The following is a 21,789-nucleotide window of genomic DNA, read 5'->3' as shown; positions in this document are numbered from 1 at the left end:
GTAGAAGCTTGCTCCTTTTCATGGCCAACTGCACTGTAGTTTTATTTATTGTTGCCTTTTGTTTGTTTACTCAATAAGGTGAAGGGAGAGAGGAAAATCTGGCATATGGGGAGAAAAACGGAAATTGCCCTCACCAACAGACCTGATCACTTTTGGAGGGCAATAAAGAAATCATAGTGAGGGAAGCGTTCCTTCCATTTTGTACCAGGTTAACAAGGACACAAGAAGCCGGGTACTCACGGATCTGGTTGGTGGATGCACTGTAGAAGGCATTGACGGTCGTTGGATTCGTGAACCACCTGTAGAAAGAGAAGCAAATACCACCAGGCAATCGTTATCCAGGCGGGAGGGCGGCAAGAATGAACACAACGCGGCAGGATTTATCAGCAAATAACCAGGGAACAATGGGGAAGTGGGGCACGTGGGCAAATTATCACCTCAGTTGAGGGTTATTGCTCTGTTCAATGAACAATCTCATCCTAAACCGAACAGGGTTCAATGAGAATATATGAACATGCCTGGCTATCCACTGTTACTATCTTAACAGGAAAAGTCAGCACCGGTGCTTCTGAAATAGCTTTAATGAGAAATTCTAGAATCTAAAGGGTTCTCCCCTGGTTCTAAAACAACCAGGTAGTGGAGCTGCCAACACGTCAATGAGCTTGCAACACGATTCTTCCCAGAGCCTCCAGCTATGAGCCCAGCCAGCTGATACCTTGATTCCAGCCTTATGAAACCTGGATCTGAGAAACCAGCCAAGCCATCCTGTACTTCTGACCTCTAGAACTGTGAGATAATACATTGGTGGTTTGAGTTGCTAAGGTTGTGGTCATTTGTTACAGCAACAACAGAAAATTAACACATATCCAAAGAACCCAGCATTTCTATGTCTGAAGCTTGAGTCAAGAGGGGAGAATCCAGGTGCCTCTCAACTTGGCTTCTAACTGACAATGGACTGAAGCGTACTATGTACAAAAGATGCTCTGTATTCCTAGAGCTCATCCCTTCTCCTCCCTCCCAACTCCCCTCTCCCTTCAGCAAAGAATGAACTTGCAAATAGGGTCCCTGCAGGAAAAATGTTTCTAACTGCTGATGGACAAAGGTGGACGAAACAAAGAAATCAAACAATCAGATGGGGGCCAATCAGGCCTCTGAAACTTCAGCAAGAGTACCTAAGACACCTTATTTCAAACACATGATCTCACCTTTCCTGACTTCCCAGAGCTCCTGCTGTCTCTAAGGGATGTTTGGAGTCTTGATTATGCCCAGGGCTGATACTAAGTTGCTGCACCGGTAGATCCTACCACTTGTGGGTGTTATCATTTCTTCTTATTGGTCAGGCCCATGCCACATCAGCCATTAAATATTTTGTCTATCTCCCTCATTATATCCAAGTTTATTATATATTTAGTTTTACTGTTCTCTAACATAAGGCTACCTACCCTGGTCTTAATATGTGTTTGCAACTTTTATTCTACCCCCTCCCATTAAGAAGTGGAGTCTAAATTCCTCTCCTCTGGATTATAGGCTAGCCTTGGTGACTTGATTCTACAACATAAAATGCAATGGAAATGACACCACGGGACTTCCAAAGCTAGGCAATTAAAGGCAGTACAACCTCCCCCAGTGTACAAACATACATACTCCCTTCCTCCTCTCTATCTCAGGAACTTGCTCTTTGATGCTTCTTGCTCAATCAGCACGCTGTAAAGAAGCCCAGTACATGAAGCCATAGGAGGTATTCCAGCCAACAGCCATCATCAGCCACTAGACATGAGAGAAGCGTCCCCCACGACTCCAGCCCCAGCCACTCTGACTACAATTACATGAAAGACCGGAAGCAACAGCCACCCAGCTGAGCCCAGTGACTGCCAGAGCTGAGAGAGAGAGAGAGAGAGAGAGAGAGAGAGAGAGAGAGAGATGAGGAATTCTTGTTGTTTTAAGCCTCTAAATCTTGCAGTGGTTCGTTACACAGCAGTAGATAAATCAAACACTGAAAAGTTGGTTGTCCATAGATTAAGTTGTAACCACTGGGTTAAATTTTCCCATAAAAATGTTTCTTTTGCCAGGGCACCAGGTTGGCTCAGTTGTTAAGCGTCTGCCTTCGGCTCAGGTCATGATCCCAGCGTTCTGGGATCAAGACCCGCATCGGGCTCCCTGCTCAGTGGGGAGTCTGCTTCTCCCTCTCACACTCCCCCTGCTTGTGTTCCCTCTCTCGCTGTCTCTCTCTGTCAAATAAATAAATAAAATCTTTTAAAAAAATGTTTCATTTGCCCAACATGATGGTTTTTAAAAGGGCTGAGTTGGAATTCCTTTAATGACTAGTTCTCCACAGTCCTCACCACCCACTAGCATTTATATTTGTCTAGGTCACCATTTGGTAACTCATTGAGCCCTGAAAGCATATGAGTTCACACAACTTACCTCCCAACAAGATTTTAAGCTCCTTATGGGCTAAGACTGGCACGCACTGAGCAGACGATCATTACATCTATTTAAATGACTATATTGCTATATATACATCTACTTGAATAACAAAGAATGTCACTCAAGTGCTTGAAATTCTTCTTACCATGACTTTAGGGTATTCCTGTGGTCTGTGTTTTGGGAAGGGTTTAGTGGACAAGGTATGACGAGGCCTCATACAAATTTCAAAAGAAAAATAAATGGGGATGAAATGATACTGGACAATGGAATACACGAAAGGGGTATAAGAGTAACAATGGAATACAACTGTCTAAAGATAAAGACATTGGTACCCTGATTTTCTATGGACCATATAAAAGAGATATACATCAGGCTAAAGTTTTACATTTTACCTATCAACTCTTAAAGATAGTTGCAGGAATATGGCATGGCAAAACCATAGAATATTTACTGCTTTACTTCTAATATTCTATAGATTATATCCTTCCCATTCCATGCTATAGATAATGCTTTTGCAAACAAAAATTACGGGCAAAACCATAATTTCTGTAGCCATCTGATGTATTTTTACATATTTTTAAAGATTTATTTTTTATTTATTTTAGAGAAAGAGAGAGAGAGCAGGGGGAGGGGCAGAGGGAAAGAGAATCCTAAAGCAGACTCCCCACTGAGCACGGAGCCCAATGCAGGGCTCCATCCCAGGACCCTGAGATCATGACCTGAGGCCAAAATCAAGAGTCAGCTACTTAACCGACTGAGCCACCAAGTGCCCCATATTTTTTTTACATATTTTTGAAAAGATAGAGAAAGAAGATCCAGACATGTTTGGTCACAGCCGACTGAGAGTAAGTTAATAAGGAAGCTGGCTTAAAGTCATTTCTGTCAAACAAAGGGGACCCTAAGGGGAAAAAATTACTTTTGACTCAAGCCAAGCAGTAGACTAAATCCTCTAATTTTAAGCAAGCTGATGAAGTGACAATTCCGAGAACCAACCCCTAAATATGTACCTTCAGGGATGACCACCCAATTAATTCCATTCTTGCTGACATTTCCCATTGCATTAGAAACTTCTTAATACACATTAGTTCAGCTGAAATGAATTCCATGAGAAGGAAAGATAAAGGGTATTTATCTCCTATACCCACAAAGAAGCAAAATGATATTTCAGGGCTCTGTGGAAATAAAATCATGATGTGCTGTTCAAAAGTAAACTAGCGTAGTGGAGCTACTCCAGAATCATTCACACTAGATTAACTCATCAATTTTCAAAACTAAAAGATGTCAATTAAAGCCAATGGGTATCATGAAGCTAAAATTTCCTATGATGCCTGAAAAGGAGCAGCCCGAAATTTCTTTTAAAAAATTGACTATCTTATTACTTTGCTACACAAAGAGGACCTTAAATTTCTTAATGCTGCTTTCCCTGAAATATACGTATAGTCTGAGGAAACAATTAGCACTATTGAGGGGCGCCTGGGTGGCGCGGTCAGTTAAGCGTCAGACTCTCAGTATCGGCACTGGTCGTGATCTCTGAGTCATGAGACAGAGCTCTGGGTTGGGCTCTGCTCTGGGTTGGGCTCTGCACTCGGCAGGGAGCCTGCTTGAGATCCTCTCTCTCCACCTCTCCCTCTGCCCCTCTTCCCTCCTTGCAGGCACTCTCTCTCTAAAATTAATTTTAAAAATTTTTTTGAAGTATTATTAGTACTATTGCACTGATTTTCATTTCTGGATAACTTTTCCAGAAACATTAACCAATTTAATGTCCTTGTGAAAGAGGTATTCTGACAGAGAAGAAAACTACACAAGATCACACAGTTCACCTAAGGCCACAAAGTCAGCCAGCATTTTTCCAAGGCGTAAATAAAATATTAGAAATAGTCAAGGCCATTAGAATCTGACAGTCCATCATTATTTTAGGATGATGTTAAAGAGGACACATTTAGGGATTTTTCAATTAGCAACCTAGGCCTTACTACACAGCCAAATTTTTCATTTGAAAAATGAAATACTACATAGCATTTTGAAATTAAAGAATTACCTTGACAGCATCTCTAATATTGAGAAGCCCAAACCCTGAAGATTCAGAAAAATACTAGTGACAAAATACCTTGAATTTTCCACAAACTGCAAGAAGAGTTTGAACTAACCTGAAGTAGATCTGAAAAAAAACCAGGATGATTCACACAGATCTGTGACTACCATACTACATGTAGATGGCTCATCAGGATACTGGAAAACATTTGCTGAAGTCATCAGATTCGAGAAGCTACTTTTAGAACCCTACATCTAAAATTTCTATTGAATAACTGAGGTTAGGAATGAAGCAAGAGAGATGGACTGAGAGATACCGTGATGACAGGAGAGAACTAAGGACAGTGGAACATAGAGCTTTACAACAGTTATCTGTCATTTCCAAAGAAGTTTGAAAGCCTTCTAAACTTCTGTGTTCTTTTGATTGGAGTCAGGGATGGGCAGGGGACTAGTTCAGCTGTAGGCCTCTTCCTTGAAATCCAACACTTATAACTAACTGTGGCTAGAAGGGCAAAGGGCAGGGATGGGTAGATGGCAGCCATGGGTAAGAGGGACAGGCAGTAATCACAGCTTAAGCCAAGGGTTGGTACAGTGCCTAGAGTTTCAAGAGTCTAGAACAGAGAGGGAGTTGGAAGGGAGAGTAACAAGAGACCTAGAGAGCATAAAAAGAGCCAGCCAAAGATCTGGAGACCAGAATATCAGCCACGGTTAAAAAGTGGGCCATAAAAAAAAAAAGTGGACCATGGAAGCCAGGTTTCCACCTAGGAGGATATGAAAAAGTCAACAAATCCTTTCCACAAAAATCAACAATAAAACTAGACAAAATGATCAACAAACAACTACTTTAGGGCTCTGGATATTGATCATCAAAGCCAAAGAACAAATTGAAAAATGTTTAATTTTGAAAAATTGCTAGAGCTTGGGAGGAAGTAGAACAGGAGTCTGTGGCCTTCTTGCCAGGGACTGCTCCCACCCTTCCCAGCTTGGTCAGCGAGAACTTAGTTTTATCAGGATAGGTAGGGCAGGGGTGCCTGGGTGGCTCAGTCAGTTAAGTGTCTGCCTTGGGCTCAGGTCATGATCTCAGTGTCCTGGCATCGAGCCCTGCCTCGGGCTCCCTGCTCAGCGGGGAGTCTGCTTCTCCCTCTCCCTCTGCCTGCTGCTCCCCCTGCTTGTGCTCTCTCTCTCCCCACCCCCACCTCTCTCTGTCAAATAAATAAATAACATCTTTTAAAAAAAGATAGGTAGGGCCAGCTGGGAAATCAGCAGCTTTGCTGCCATAGGGGGTGGACCCTATTAGGAACGGAGGTGAAAACCTACAGCTCTGTCAGCTAAAAGTGGCAACCTTAGTTGAAAACAAACGAGGAATACTCACAGCTCTGCGAGCCTGAAGTTACAGTTCCCACTGGGAAGACAGACAGACAAGCCAGAGATTTAAAAGGGAGATCTTGGAAATGAAAGAGTCACAGAAGGGTGAGACGAGCTCTCTCTGTATCTCTGGCTGACTGGGACACTAGGCACATACACAGAGGAGACTCGAGAGAGCCCAGTGGCAAGCAGATTCCAACGCTGATGGAGAAAGGTACTCCCAGCCCACCAACAGAGAGCAGAAGCCCTACAGAATCGAAGTGTTTGAGCACAAGGTCTGCCCCAATCCCTGGCTGAGTACTAAACTATGCAAACAAAGGGACAACCTCGAGCAAGAGAGGCTAAAAAATAAATAAAAATAAGAATTTTAAAAATGAGCAGAGACATCCATGGCCGCATACTATGGGGGAGATAGATTCTGCAGTCTAAATCGAGGAAAGTTACTTTTTAAAAAGCCTCAGAAAAATAAATTAGAATCCACAATTGCTACAGTGTATTATCTAAAAGTCATTTTCAACAACAAAAAAATTATGCTATGCAAAGAGAAAAAAGTGTTAGGAAAAAAACAGTCAATAAAAACTGACAGAGCAAGACCAGATGTTGGATTTAGCAAAGACTTGAAAGCAGCCATTATAATAAGTCTAAAGAATTAAACTATAGTCCAAGAATTAATGGTAAATAGGATGACAATGACTCAACAAATAAAAAATCACTGGGTGCCTGGGTGGCTCAGTCAGTTAAGCATCTGACTCTTGATCTCAACTCAGGTCTTCATCTCAACTCAGGTCGTGATCTCAGGGTTGTGAGTTCAAGCCCCATGTTGGGCACGGAGCCTACAGAAAGAGAGAAGAGAAGAGAAGAGAAGAGAAGAGAAGAGAAGAGAAGAGAAGAGAAGAGAAGAGAAGAGAGAAAGGGAAATAGAAAGTGGAAGAGAGGAAGGAAGGAAGGAAGGAAGGAAGGAAGGAAGGAAGGAAGGAAGGAAGGAAAAGGAAAGGAAAGAAGGGAGGGAGGGAGGGAAGGAAGGAAGGAAGGAAGGAAGGAAGGGAAGAAGGGAGGGGAGGGAAGGGAAAGGGAAAGAAAGAAGGAAAGGAAAAGAAAAGAAGAGAAAAGAAAGACAGGCAAGAAAGGAAATCACAACAGAGAAAGAGAAACTAAAAAACAACCAAATGGAAATTATAAAATTGCAAATTACAATAACCAAAATGAAAAATTTGTTACATGGGTCAAAAGCAAATTTGAGAGTGCAGAAGAAACAATCAATGAATTTGAAGACAGATCAATAGAAATTATCCAATCTGGAGAACAGGGAGAAAAACAGTGGAGAAGTGGGCCCCAGCAGAGCAGTGTCAGAAGTCAGAGGGGAGGGGGGTGGGGGAATGGGATAGACCGGTGATGGGTATTAAGGAGGGCACGTATTGCATGGTGCACTGGGTGTTATACACAACTAATGAATCATCGAGCCTTACATTGGAAACCGGGGATGTACTGTATGGTGACTAACATAATATAATAAAAAATCATGTCAAAAAAAAAAAAAAAGTACGAGCAGGCAGAACAAACACTAATCTAAACCTTACCGTAACATTGTGTCAAGTATATTGTCAAGTAACCAAATTTTTTAAAAAGTAATCTAAACCTGAGCTGAAGGATTTCTCAACTGTAAGCCTCTTATTCATTTGTTAAATGGAGATGGTACTATTTATTAATAGTACCTACGCCTCACAGAAATGACGAGAGGATAAAATTAGCTAAAACAGGTAAAGCACTTCCTAGCACACTGTGAACATAATAATTGTTAGCCACTATTGGTATCATCATACACATTTTGCTAGGGAAGGAAATCATGGCTGGCCCTGGCCCAGAAACTTCCTCGGGAAACTTTCCCACCTAGAGGGACAGTCCCTATAGGCAGCTGGGAAGAAGGAGAATAAATCCTAACTGCTACTGGAGAAAAACAATACAGCCATCAGCTATGTGACGTTTATTACTTGACAAAATCTTTTAGTTACTTCAGAATTATACAATTACTTCTACATTTGTAACTATACTTTATTTTTTAAGCATTTGTTCTTTTTTGTGATCTTCAAAAGTTTCTACCTGAGTGTGAAATTCTAGGGAAACTTGTTTTCTATATACATATATTCATAACTACATCTAGAAATGACTTGAACGTTTGTATCCTAATAAGCCCTCTTGCAATGTTTTGGTGCTAGGAGTGGGACATCCATCATCCGAATGAAGAAGTGATTCATATAATATCAGAAATAAGAGTTTTCAAAACCTGGGGCGCCTGGGTAGTGCAGTCGTTAAAGCGTCTGCCTTCGGCTCAGGGCGTGATCCCGGCGTACCAGGATCGAGTCCCACATCAGGCTCCTCCGCTATGAGCCTGCTTCTTCCTCTCCCACTCCCCCTGCTGTGTTCCCTCTCTCGCTGGCTGTCTCTCTGTCACATAAATAAACAAAATCTTAAAAAAAAAAAAAAAAAGAGTTTTCGAAACCTAACACAGGTTTTGCTGAACCAAGGTAACCAGCCAGCCAGCTACTCTGACCAGAGGGGAATTAACAAGTTTGACCTGAAGAGACTTCACTTCCCACCAGCATATTTATTTCTTTCCCTTTTTTTTTTTTTTTTTTTTTACTCACTCTGTTTTTGGAACCGCTTTTCGCAGCCAGAAGAAATCAGACTGTGCCAAGTACTTGCGGGTTTGCAGGACATTGCCAAAGTAGTCGGATTCTGAAAACTTGATCTGAATAAAACAAACCACAACCATCATTGTTCTAAGTGCAGATAAAAGAGGGCTCTGAAAAAACCCTTCAGCACACAAATGAGCAACCGATGGAGAAGCTACACTCCTCGGGACACCTCTCAGCCGTCACCAGTTAACCCAGTATTCGCAGAGCCATGAAATTTAATCTCCGTGATTTTCTTTTAGAAGAAAAAGCCCCCAAATCGATCTATTTCTGGATCACGGTAAAAAAAAACAAGAGACGCTGTAGTAATTTATGATGCATTTCATTTGCTTTGTAATTGAAAAATCTACTTCAACCTTCATAGGACATATCCTTTTAGGTCTGAAATTTCTTGGCTCACACCCGTCCTTGATCTTTTCTAAAATGTGTACTTTATTTATTTGTCACATAGGTTCTTCTAATAACATTCAGTTTAGTCAACTAAAACCTCATTTAGCTTATAGATGATGATTTAGTCAAATGTTAAAATCCAATTTACTGTAATCAGCATTTGTTCATGAAGGGAAAACAATGAAAGTGATTCAGAGACTTATTTCCCCGCTAAGCACAATGGAGTCACTAGAATCATATCATTATTAACAGAATTTGTCTATTACCACTCAAAAAATTCTCTGGTCTCTAAAAATTAATGAAATTACAGAGGCGAATCATAGATTACAGCTTGCATAGAAAAACAGAAAGTTGATGCGTCACAACAATTTGTGTATTGAAATAGGGAAACAGACATAAATAATTCCTGAGTTCCTTTTCTTTTTTTTAGGAGAATGGTAAACGGTTTGAACTCTCTAGGCATTCTATCTACAAAACTAGCAGTACTTAACTTAAATTTTGCAAATAATATCTGTGTAACAGTAAAAGCAATAGGATGTAGTGATGGCTAATTCTTTGGTTTGAACATATACTACTGGGGTGTCTGGGTGGCTCAGTCAGTTAAGTGTCTGCCTTGGGCTCAGGTCATGATCTCAGGTCCTGGGATCAAGTCCCACATCGGGCTCCCTGCTCAGCGGGGAGTCTGCTTCTCCCTCTCACTCTCCCTCTATGCCATATCTCTCTCAAATAATAAATAAAAATCTTTAAAAATATATACTACTGTGGCAAATAAAATAAGAAAAAATACATGTTTGAATAAGCAAATAACCAAGAGTAATTAAAATCTTACTAGCTGTAATTTTTTTGTAAATTTAAACCATACTCTTTAAGAAGCAAAAATTAAAATAGAGCAAACGTGCATGTGAAACCCACAGGCACTACATTATAAATATGAATACACACATACAACTTGATGGCTGCAGATTTGACAATCACCTATTTGTTGGCCAACGTCTGGCTCACGTTTATCTCTTCCCTAACATACAGATGGATACTCATTATGTCTGTGGAGTAACTTTTGTTAATGATTCATCTTGATCTTTCTAGGGGAGTCAGGCCAAAATATAAAGGAAGGAGCAAAATAACTAAAGGCAGGAATGCAAGTAGCAATTCCTGGCATCTTTGGTGTTCTACCTGACCAACCAGTTATAAAGCTATGACTTTTAAGTTGTCCCTCCTTCAAGCCTCTTGCCAGGGGAGGGGGGTGGCTGATAAATAAATTGTGATATAGTTCCATAATGGAAAATAATAGAGCAGATTAAAAGAATGGTATGTATGCATGAACATGAAATAATCTCAATGCTAAGTGAATAAGGCACGTTGTATGTATGAGTGAATTTAAAGTTTTAAATCCTGTAAAATGCAATTATCATATGATTTCTCTCATCTATGGAACATAAGAACTAGGAAGATCGGTAGAAGAAAGGGATAAAGAAAGGGGGGTAATCAGAAGGGGGAATGAAGCATGAGAGACTACGGACTCTGAGAAACAAACTGAGGGCTTCAGAGGGGAGGGGGGTGGGGGAATGGGATAGACCGGTGATGGGTAGTAAGGAGGGCACGTATTGCATGGTGCACTGGGAGTTATACGCAACTAATGAATCATCGAACTTTACATCAAAAACCAGGGATGTACTGTATGGTGAATAACATAATAAAAATATTATTATAAAAAAATAATAAAGGAGCTAGAATAACCAAAAAATAAATAAATAATGTAAAATGACACTGTATGTTGCTAATGGATACATACCTATATAGCAAAAGCATAAAGAAATACATGGAAATAATAAACACTGAATTTCAGATAGTGTTTATATCTAGGAAAGGAGGTAAGCAGGAAGAAAGGACATTAGGTCAAGGCGGATTACAAAAAGAATTTCCAATGTATCTTATTCATTTCCAATGTGTACATGCATTATATAAAGCTAATACAGCAATGTTTAATATTTGTTAAAGCTAGAGGTGTTCGAAATAGAACTTTACATACTTTTCCAATGTTTGAGATGCTTCAAAATAAAAACCTACAATTAATTGTATTTAAAAATCGTTTATACTCAACCTCAGAAGAAACAGAGTAAGCTCCTTGTTTTAACAAGCAACCTTAACTAACATCCTAATGCATTCCTGGGTCATACAGTTAAAAGATGTGTCCGCTGTTCAACCCTTAGCCTTTTTTTAGCTTTTGTTCCCAAGACAGCTCTGACAGAACCTTCAGAATATGAGTGTAACTGATGAAAAATTCAGATACGCTCTTGGGTTCACAACACTTTCTGGGAAATTCTCTCAAAGGAATTCCCTTCAAAAATATTAACTTTTCTTTTTGGTAATATCAGTGGAGTCAGTTGTTACTTTTCGAAGAGTTTGCTAATTGTGATACTTAACTGTTCCATTTGGAGAAAAAAAAAAAAACCTTGATATTCAGGTTGTTCTATAGACATTAAATGGAAAGCCATCCAAAAATTTCCTTAAAAAGAAGAGTCCCGAGTAAAAAAAATACTTTAAAATAAATAAGGTCCTATCATTGCCATAAAAATAACCATGGGGAGGAAAACTCAGAGGCAAGTAACTACAATTTGCCAACAGCTTATCTTTATTTAGAAGGACAATTTTAAGATTGTTTTAATTATTAAACAGAATATTTGCTATTTCTTAGCCTAATTTAATTGATCTATTCCATTTATTTAATGGAAATCATAGGTAACATGGGGATAAAATTTTACTTTTTCCTGTGACATGAGTTAAGTGTTTGGGGGTAGGGAAGGACCAGCCCCTGTATATTCCCAAATGATAGATGGGGAAAAGAGGTGAAGAGATTATGGAACTTGGCAAAGCCATACAGTTCAAATCATGAGGCTCCTAACTTCGATGTTCCCTTCACTGGTCCTAATAAAAAAAAACGGTGACTGGACAGAAACAGTACAGGGAGAGGAGGTGAAGGTAAGAATTAAGGGTGGGAAGAGAAGCAGTGATTAAATAAATGATAGTAGTTTACTTAACATCATATAGCTATTAAAATAATGCTAATTAGGCTAGGGAAGACAAGGCCAAAACAACGGGTTAATGGTAAAGGTCAATATACAAAATTATGCATAAGCGTCAATTTCAGCAATACAAAAATAGAAAGACAAGATAACATGGTGAAACAGAAGTATGTATTATTATGTTCCAGTACCAATATCATGGGTGCTTTTTCATGCCTTTCCTCTCTTGCCCAAATTTTCCACCATGTGATAGTACTTTGATAAGTGCAAATATTTCAACAGGCCTTTGAACGGAAGAAAAACAACTATGAAACCCAGCTACCATTGGGAAAGTTCCACTTGTGGAGATAGCAACAAGAACAAATGCACATGAATATTTGAAAACCACCTGTAATCTTCAAAAAAAAATGTTTAAACTCTGCAAGGGACAATAATTGGCTCGAAAGCCTCTTGTGCTATCTATTACTGGTGAAAATGTAGGTCAAGTTGATAATGACTTCCAAACACTTACATCTCCTGACTTTTCAATTTGGTGATCTTTGGGAAACTCACTGGGGCTCTCATGTCATTTCCTAGGAATAGCCGTCCAGATCCTAAAATTCAGGGGAATGTGAATTTCTCTTCCTGGAAATCTTATCCAGGATACCAAGCATCAAGTGTCACAGACTGAAGGTATAAAGGGATAAAGCTGTTACCACCCCTCAAAGGTGAGGAACATGTAGTAAGGGCAGAACAAGGAAATGCTTTCGGCTTCTCTATAGGATAAGTACATGTTGATAAGACAATACGTGAGCCAATAGGACAAAGAGATTCTAGAACACTTTTTTAAGTTAAATCCATTTAAAGATACTCAGAGATATATCTGAGTATATGTAGGAAAGATTTTATGTTAGGCACTCACAGAATTTTCTAAAAACTTAATGGAATTCAGATTTTATACTTATGTTTTCCCTTATTTATAGCAAAGTAATATGCAGAACTGCTGCATTTAGACAGCTTTGTCCATAAGTGTTCTGTGTGTGTACATATATACATACCTACATAGAGACAATGTTCAAACTGTTTAACAACTTACATATATGGTACACTGTGGATGATGCAGTTCCCCCAAGCAGCCACCTAACGGTGACTCTGAGGAGTGCCAGCTAGCACACCACCAAGGAATCAGATGCCCTGTAGCCACCACTGGGGGACAGGGGACGACTCGGTCTGCTCTTGCGAAGGGAACACTCGAGATGGAGGCCAGCATGTGGGAGTTACGGAAGACAGGCTAGAAGGCTGGTAGGCACCAGGGCACTCCCCTCCAGTGCCCACTCTTGGCTCTTCTGGGCCATGGTGGCCAGAGATAACTTGGTCGAACTTAGGACAATGTTTTATTTTGTTTTTTTACCTATTGTACAGAATTACTTCAATATTTCAGCAACCTGTTTTTCTGGAGCATGTCACCTAAATATCACCTCATTCCTGCACAGTGGCAGTAGCACTCTTCGTCACCGACACACACACACACACACACACACACACACTCCACTAGCTAGAGCAGACCAAGACCCACCCCAGAGAATATTATGCAGGTTCACACATGTATATCTCTATGTGTATATTGATATGTTTACTCACCAGAAACACTGATATTCTCTGAAAAAGTACCCAGATCCAATTCTTCTAAGTAAATAGAGGCCAGCTGGGACTCTGACTTTAGCCCTTACCATTCTCCACTGGCTTCCACAAGAATGAGTGAAATACCTAGTGGGGCCAATTACTTACCTACTGTCTCTCAGCTACATGCCCACCCACTTTACTCTGTTCTAGAACGATGGGGCAGGGAATCCAAAAACTTTATTTCCCAGGGCCAAGTGCCAGTTGGCTTCCTGCCAGCAGGAGGCACTGGGTGAAATCAGCAGGTGGCAGAAAAGGAAAGGATGCTGTTTGTTCTCTTTTATTCTCTCTCCTCTTTCTTTTGACAATGATGCTGGAAGGATCTTCAGCCCCTCTTCCTATTAAATCTCCTCTCTTTGAAATACCTAGTGTGGTTCTGGCTTTCCTAACTAATACAACAACATTTCCACAACTGGCATCAACTCACTCTTGAGTCTATTTTCATGAAGGATCAATGAAGGAACACTTTGTAAGGCTAATTTGAAAATGGACTGACGCCTATGTGTTTAAAGCTAACCAGTAGATTCTCCCCACATGCTACCAGGGGTTCCCACAAAGGGCACCTCCTCTCTTCCTGCTCTTTTCAAAGTTAAGATTGTTGTTCAGAAATACTTGGCTGGGTATCTCGGTTTACCTTGTCAATCTCAGAGGCGGAAAATTTTTTTCTCTAATTCTTTACATTTGCCTCGAAGTTCTTTTCCATTTGCTCTTATCTCCACATGAGCCCAACTTCAGTCTTCAGCCTTTCTCCTTGACCTTCATCTGATCCGTTACCTAATCTCTATCCTCTTTCCTTTCGCCTTTCTGCCGGATGAAGCATATCTTCGCTTGCGTCAAATAAACTGTTTTTCATTTCTAACAGCCTGTCACGCTCAGAGCTTGTATTACCAGAAATTTCTCACAAACCCTATAGTAGTCCTTATCTACGTGTTTCTCAAAACTGAAAACACAGCCTTATTGTACACCAGTAATACTTCAGTCCCACTGCTATTCACCTTGGCGACACTATTACTGTCTATCACGTCAAGCATCCTTTACCTATATTCAGGTTGGGTTTTATTCCTTTCTTCTATCCATTTCTGAACACAAATGTATTTTAACTCAGTATTTGGATGTTTTTTCACCATCTGCTTTTTTAAACTGTTAGAAAGTCTTGGGTGCAACTGCGTCTACTCTGGCTGTGAGTCAAAAGCTGTTTCTTGACAAAAGTGCTTAAAAATCTTGGTGTGTAAAGGCTTCAGTTCAGACCCTGGAGAAACAAGGAAACCCACCTAATACTGCAGCCTGTCTGGCATCTGGTTACTTTTCACAAAAGATACTGCATTCAGCGAGTACTCATTTTTGGGCACTCGCTTTAGAGAAGAGCAGACTGCCAACAAAACCTGATCAACTGAATACTGTGAGCAAGCCCTGAGTGCTATCTTACTTGATTAACGCTTGAGGCTGCTCCACCCGTATAGCCTCTTAAATCAATTTGAGGCACCTGGATCCTGCACGGGTCAATTTATAATGACTTTTCCACACCAAAATAATCTCTTATGTACAAATTGAAGATGTCATAACTAACACTTAGATTGTGCTTACTGTGTGCCTGGGTCAGTTTTCAATATGCTAAATATGTTACCTTATCTGACCTTCACAGCAGCCCTATAAGGGAGGGGTTATTACTCTCAACTCCATTCTAATACGAGGAATCTGAGGCACAGAGAGGCTATATAATCTACCCAAGGTCACACGGCTAGTAAGCGGCAGACTAGGGATTTAACTCCAGGCACCTTGTTTCCAGGGTCCGTGTTCATAACCACTACACCAAAATGCCTCTCACACCTTCCCATCCGCATCCTTGACTTGGAATAATTGCCTATCTCATCCAGGCTCTCCTTCTAAGGCATTTTGTGCCCCAGTGATGCTCTTCTCAGCAGCAATCGTTCTCCCACTGATCCACAAAGTAACAGCTATCACTTACAAGGAACCTACTTACGGGCCAGAACACGATGTTAGGGGCTTTCACATTTATATACTCTCATTTAATCCTCCCAACAATACCAAGACTTGGTTATTATTATTTCCAGTACTGAGTGTTGGAGAAGGCCATCGAAGACTTGACTACAACTTGACCTGTGAGCTGGACCTGGGCCGTCAGAAGCTCCCCACCCCTTATTCCCAGGAATGTGGGTTCTGCTTGCCTTTCCCACTCCCAGGGGCTGCTCCGAGGACACAGCCTTGAGATAGGGATGTGGTGTGGGGAACAGCTGCACAGTATACATGACTGAACCTAGTTATGGCCTCTATATAAACTTTTAAAATCTGGCGGGCAGGTGCGGGGATCCACTCGTCTTGCCGCCCTTGTATGTAAGCTCCCTTGGCTTATGAAACCTACCACCTACCAACCTGGAGTGCCTCTTTCTTCAGTCTCTCCCAGCCCTCTAAGCACAGGGGCTGGTTTCAGATTACCTTCAGGAAGCTCCTGAGGAGCTTGTAAACCAATACCCAACAACCAAAGGGAAGCTAACTGAACCTGCACAATATCAAACAAATAGTAAGTGGAAAAGGCAGAAGCACTCCAAGGCCTGTGCTCTTAACCACTTGACAATATGGCCTCCCCTCTTTTCTTCTCCTCTCCCAACCAGCTCTGGGAAAGCAGGTCCCACCAATTCTTCAAACCCACTACTCTTCCTCCGGGGCAGGTGCCTGAGGAGGACCTTGCAGAACCGCTGCTCTAATTAAAGGCAGAGCTTTCTGGGCCCAGATTTCAGTCCTGGCTCTGACACTATGTAGGACACTGAGGAAATCACTTAACGTCTTTCAGTCTCTACGTCCTTTTATGCACAATGGGTATAAACGCCATCTACTTCACAGGATTACTGTGGAGGTTACAATACAATATACATATGTGTCAAGTGTGTCAGTATTTTTAATTATCATAATAATACTGAGATTTTTCAGCATCAAAACAATGTATAAGATGGGTTGAAGCATATTATTCTCCTGTAGAGCAGCTGGAGCAATCCTTTGGAAGGCCATATCTCAGACCAGTGGAGAAACTTTATAATGAAAGCTTTCTCTCACTTTTAAATAATCTTATAAAATTCTGATGTTCATCTGCAAATCTAGGACTACTTTTAGATATGTGACTTGTCAAACCACAATTTCAGGAAAGACCTACATCTCAGAACCTTACTTATTAAACTCTAAAAAACTACCCTTTCAAGAAAAAGTAGTGAATGGTAAAAACAGGGGGGTTTTGTGAAGAAGAAAAGTTCTTTATCAGAACTATTTGTAGGAAAGGAAGTAACAGTGGTTGTGATTAGAAAGGCCTGTAATGAATGTATCTACTGGAAAATATATGTCCCAAAATATCAGAACACAAAAGAATTATTACTATTCCTCCATCAGTAAGTTTCTGCAAATATACAGTCCAACTCACAATAAATTATAGAGTCATATGTATATGCACTTAATCTGCCAAAACACTCATAAAGGTTAATGAAGTTAACTCCCAGCAGGCAGATTTATTATTAGTCATTTAGTATGAATGAAGCACATAAAGAATGTTTAACAACAAACATCATGTGTTTTACACTAGAACATGCCCACTAATTGTAAAATACTCAGTTTGCTTAATTCTTTCCTTTATGATCAAACCAGACTGAATCCAGGTCCATGTGCTTTATGGTACCCACTCAGCTATGCAATCTTTCTGACACTTCCTTTATTTTGAATCTGCTCTAAATCTTGTGATACGCCTGGCACACTGAGGCTCATATCTAGCCAAGGGATGAATCAAAAGTTGGTGCTTTCTGGCACTACCCGGTTTAAGTGCTTGGACTTGGGTTAGTTAAAAGGCATGAGGCCAGTAAAAGTTGCCAAAAAACAAAAATACAGTATATTTTGCACTTACTGCCTTGAGGTCTTCATTAACATAAGTATCATTCATTATAAACTCAGGATAGCCAACTTTTGCCAAAACAGCTCTTGCCTATAAAAAAGGAAAGAGAAAAATGAGGTCAGAGTTTCAGCACTTAAATCATTAATAATCACACAATGTAGGACGCAATGTTCATCTGAAAACTCTCTTTACTGAGTGTCTAGTAAATGCAACCCACTGTGAAATGCAAAAGAAAAAAAAATTAAGTCCCTGCCCTCAATATACTAACAATAATAGTGAATGTACAAACAAATACATAGTAAAAATAAATAAAACAAAGGTTTCAAAAGAAAGACAATTCTGTCATCAAATTCCAGAGCAGAGACTAATTCCTCATGAGGAAAATGCTTAACAAAGAGGACCAAACTGTTTTCGAGAATGGGTGGGATTTCAAAATGCAGAGGTGAGAGGAAGGACATTGCAGGAGAGCATAAGGACAAAGACAGGGAGCTGGAAAGGAAGGTCATCGCACAGAGATGGGCAGCAGCTTGCTGTAGCTGGGCTAGAAAGCGCTAGGAGGGGAAAGCAGTAGACATACATAGGAAAACTGGTTTGGGCCAGTTCATAGGGATTCCTGAATGCCATGCGAAGAGTCCATATTTTCTTTGACAGATAGAACGAAATGTTTTTCGCAGGAGTAAAATGAGATAAGTCACCCTTCAGCAAGATTACCACGCAACACTGAGAATGACGGCTAGAATGCCAGAAAGATTGGAAGTAGGGGGTCCAGGCTAACTTAAGATGTGCCATGACGTTATATTCTTTTGATAGACAGACTACTGACTCCCTGTGTTCTGTAGCATAAAGGGATGGATGAAGGAAAAAAATCACCTTAGGCACATACGAGGAGCTTGCACAGCAGGGACTCGCCAACTATGGCCCCTGGGCCAAATCTACCGTCCCCTCTCTTCCCCACCCCACCTCCGGCTCTATAAACTTGTATTGGAACACAGTCAAGACCACCCATTTAACGTGTAATCTGTGGCTGCTTTTGTACCACAAGGGGAGAGTTGAGTAGCTGGAACAGAAACCCTGTGGCCCACAAAACCTCAAACATTTACTACCCGGCCCTTTACAGAAAAGGTTTGCCAACTCTCGCTCTGGAGAAACTTTACAGTTCCATGTGAAAATGTGTCTTTCCTCTCCCCAGATTCTGGGTTTCATAAAAACAAAAGGGTGGCTTACTCAAAGAGTAAGTACACGGTAGGGAGGGTCTGCCCAGATCCCCCTGGGATCCCTTTTATTGCTTCGGTACAGCCTTCCCCAGCGTCTAATGTTCTTTTTATTTTCTAATGGCTAGCACTTCAGACTCTTCGAAGGTCTGCCCTAGGGCTACCGGAGCCCCCAGCCAGCAAGAAACAGTTCCTGAGAGTTTATCTGCCTACAGATCCCATCCCCACCCCCACCCACCCCAGCAGCCTTCAGCCAATGACCGACTTTAGCGGGAGTCCTCTCTGCTCCTTTGCCTCCATTAAGGACAAATTGTGCAGAATAATTTGTACTCCAGAGGTCCCCTGAATGATCAGGCTGTCTGAGACTTCCCCTGAAGTCACACCCTTGCCAGTCTCTTACCTTCCCCTGGCTGGCCTCCCCCAGCCCTTGCTTCTCTCTCTTGGGACCCTTGCTGAATAAACCCTAAACCCCTTGCACAGGCATCTTTACCTCCAGCTTTGCCTCCAGAAGACCCAACAGAAGACACCAGGCAGCCCCAACCACATTGGTTTTATTCCAACACAGCAAAACCAGGGACCTCTGCACACTGCTCTTGGTAATGAGTTCTTTCCTTCAGTCCCTTTCGATTTTCATCACCAAACAAATAAATGGAATAAAATAGTGCGTTTTCCTTATCTTCTTGAGATAATTCAAATATTAAATATCAGCAGAAACCTGAAACTCAAGACTCAGAGAGGATTTTACAAGTGCCACAGGACACAGTCATAATGGGTTTTGCTGTTCCAGACTCAAATATAGCACAGATCAAATTCTGCCTTCAAAACCCTGTGAGTTACCCTGAAAGCCTGATGTGACCTAGATAGCAGGTAACTAGCAGTTATGACTCTTCCCCAATACCAAACTATACCTCATATGTCTATAAGTTACCTTATTTCAAGACCATTGTATCATTTCCCTCATTGTACTTAATTTCTCAGTGTATCTAATGAGCTCACCACAAGTCATACGTATAACATAGAGCAAATAAAGAGCTCCAGATAGTTACCCCCAAAATGAAGAAATATATAAGCTGAGTCATCCACAATTGTTTTCTGAACACTGCTCTTTCTGGAGCACGCTGATGAATTATGCATTGTTTTTCAAACCTCATACTCTGGGACCCCCACTGCACGATGGTGCTTTGCAGAATGTATTACCTTTTACACTGTACATGCGGGTCACTGAATCCTCTTTATTATTTATTTAGCAATACCATGACTTGAACAGAGCCAGCAGAGAGATACAAAGGATCCCTAAATTCATCTCCCAAGGACACATAGATAGAATAAGGTAATAATACTAGTAGCAACATGGCCAACATCTGGACACAGTGCTCTTCTTCCCCATATGTATGGGGGGAAGATGTATGCCCCCGTTCAAACTCAAATGTCCTTCTGTCAGACAGTCCATTGTCAGTTCCACATTATCCCACCCCACACCATTCTAGATTCTGCCCTGAGAAGCTTCAGAATTCCACCTCCAGAAATCCCATGGGGCATGGCTCCAGGTCAGCATCTGCCAGTGAGAAGCACTCATAGGAGACTGGAAAGGTAGAAGAGGAGACACCATTTCTTCACTTGCATTGGCAGCTATGGGCAGACACAGAGGCATGTGCAGACAGCAGACAGAGCACTCTGCCGGAAGCTTTCAGGCAGTCTCCTGAGGAGACCCCTTCTGTGTGCGGGCAGCACTGCACTGGGAGATTGGGCCCTTCACTCACCAGCCCTCCCAGTGATTGCATAAGCCCCCAATTCCCTGTATTAAACAGCTTCCTGCTTGATATACTTAGATGGGCATTCACTTTCCTGCAGGAACTCTGATACACCCTTGAAGGCAAAGAGTGATTACATCACTTTTTAACTTTTCATGAATGAGATGAGTGAAGCACCAACAGTCTGATGGCTTGTTGAAGGGCTAAAGTGTTGGTGAGAGAGGTCTGCAATTAATTACCCCCTGGGTTGGTTACATGGACAAGAAGGAAAGGCAAGTCCCAGGGCAAATACTGAGAGAAGAATGCTATAAACAGAAAAGGGACTGCGTATCATATTCTGCAAGCAATATATCCTAGGCTGCTTGTGGCTGATCAAAAACTCCAGAGATTTCCGTAACCACTGCACGCATCTCCATCCCTTATTCCCACAAACTTGTGGAAACGGACTGCACATCACAACCAAACCTCCTTCCTCAAGGGAAGAGGCTCAAGCCACTGTTGATCAACACTACCTCTGTGACCTTGGGCAAAGCACTTACTACTCTGAAGCAAATACTGCCTATTGTCTCCCCAATATCTATTCTCCTTTCCTTCTCTTAGTATCAGACCCCAATTCTGCTCAGGGTGACAATGGAGCAAACGGAAAACAGCTGCATCACCCAGCTTCCTTTCCAGCTAGGACTGGCTACTGAAGGAGATTCTGGCCAGTGGCATATAACAAATTCCCTGGTCCACTTCCAGGAATCTATTTTTTAAAAAGGACAGATTTGGGGAGCACCTGGGTTGGCTCAGTCGGTTAAGCACCTGCCTTCGGCTTGGGTCATGATTCCGGGGTCCTGGGATCAAGCCCCACATTGGGCTCCCTGCTCAGCAGGGGACCTGCTTTTCCCTCTCCCCTTGTTCCTCCCCCCTGCTCATTCTCTCTCTCTCTCTCCCTCTATTTCTCTCTCTCTCTAATAAATAATAAATTTTTTTAAAAATTTAGTTCTAATACAAATACAATGAGAGAGAGCTGAAAGAAGTACTGGAATAATAAAGGAACTCGGAAAGGAAAAGTTGAATCACCCAGATCAAGGGTGAGCAAACTTTTTCTGTAAATGACCACTTAGTAAATATTCTCAGTTTTGCCAGCCATATGGTCTTTAATCCAACTACTCAACTCTGCTGCTGTACCGAGGAAAGGAGCTGTAGGTAACACATACATGAATGGCTATGTCTGTGTTCCAATAAAACTCTACTTACAGACACTAAAATCTGAATCCCATATAACTTTTATGTATCATGATACATTCTTCTTTTGATTTCTTTAAACCATTTAAAAATGTTAAATCCACTCTTAGCTGTGGGCCATAC

General features: G+C 41.3%; 1 protein-coding gene across 3 annotated transcripts in view; it reads right to left on the bottom strand.

The window, feature by feature from the left end:
• The window catches only part of PHEX (phosphate regulating endopeptidase X-linked), a 207,032-nt gene that overhangs the window by 49,734 nt on the left and 135,509 nt on the right, over positions 1–21,789 (bottom strand). For all 3 annotated transcript variants that reach the window (XM_048213359.2, XM_057310564.1, XM_048213360.2), the window contains 3 exons: positions 17,487–17,564; positions 8,466–8,569; positions 241–299 (listed from right to left, as the gene is read on the bottom strand). In XM_048213359.2, coding sequence (XP_048069316.1) covers positions 241–299; positions 8,466–8,569; positions 17,487–17,564 — 241 coding nt within the window. The remainder of the gene's footprint in view (positions 1–240; positions 300–8,465; positions 8,570–17,486; positions 17,565–21,789) is intronic.

Source organism: Ursus arctos, chromosome X, assembly GCF_023065955.2.
Source record: "Ursus arctos isolate Adak ecotype North America chromosome X, UrsArc2.0, whole genome shotgun sequence".
Classification (NCBI taxonomy): Eukaryota; Metazoa; Chordata; class Mammalia; order Carnivora; family Ursidae; genus Ursus; species Ursus arctos.
The sequence above is the reverse complement of the archived record's forward strand: the minus strand, read 5'-3'. Positions and strand labels throughout refer to the sequence as shown.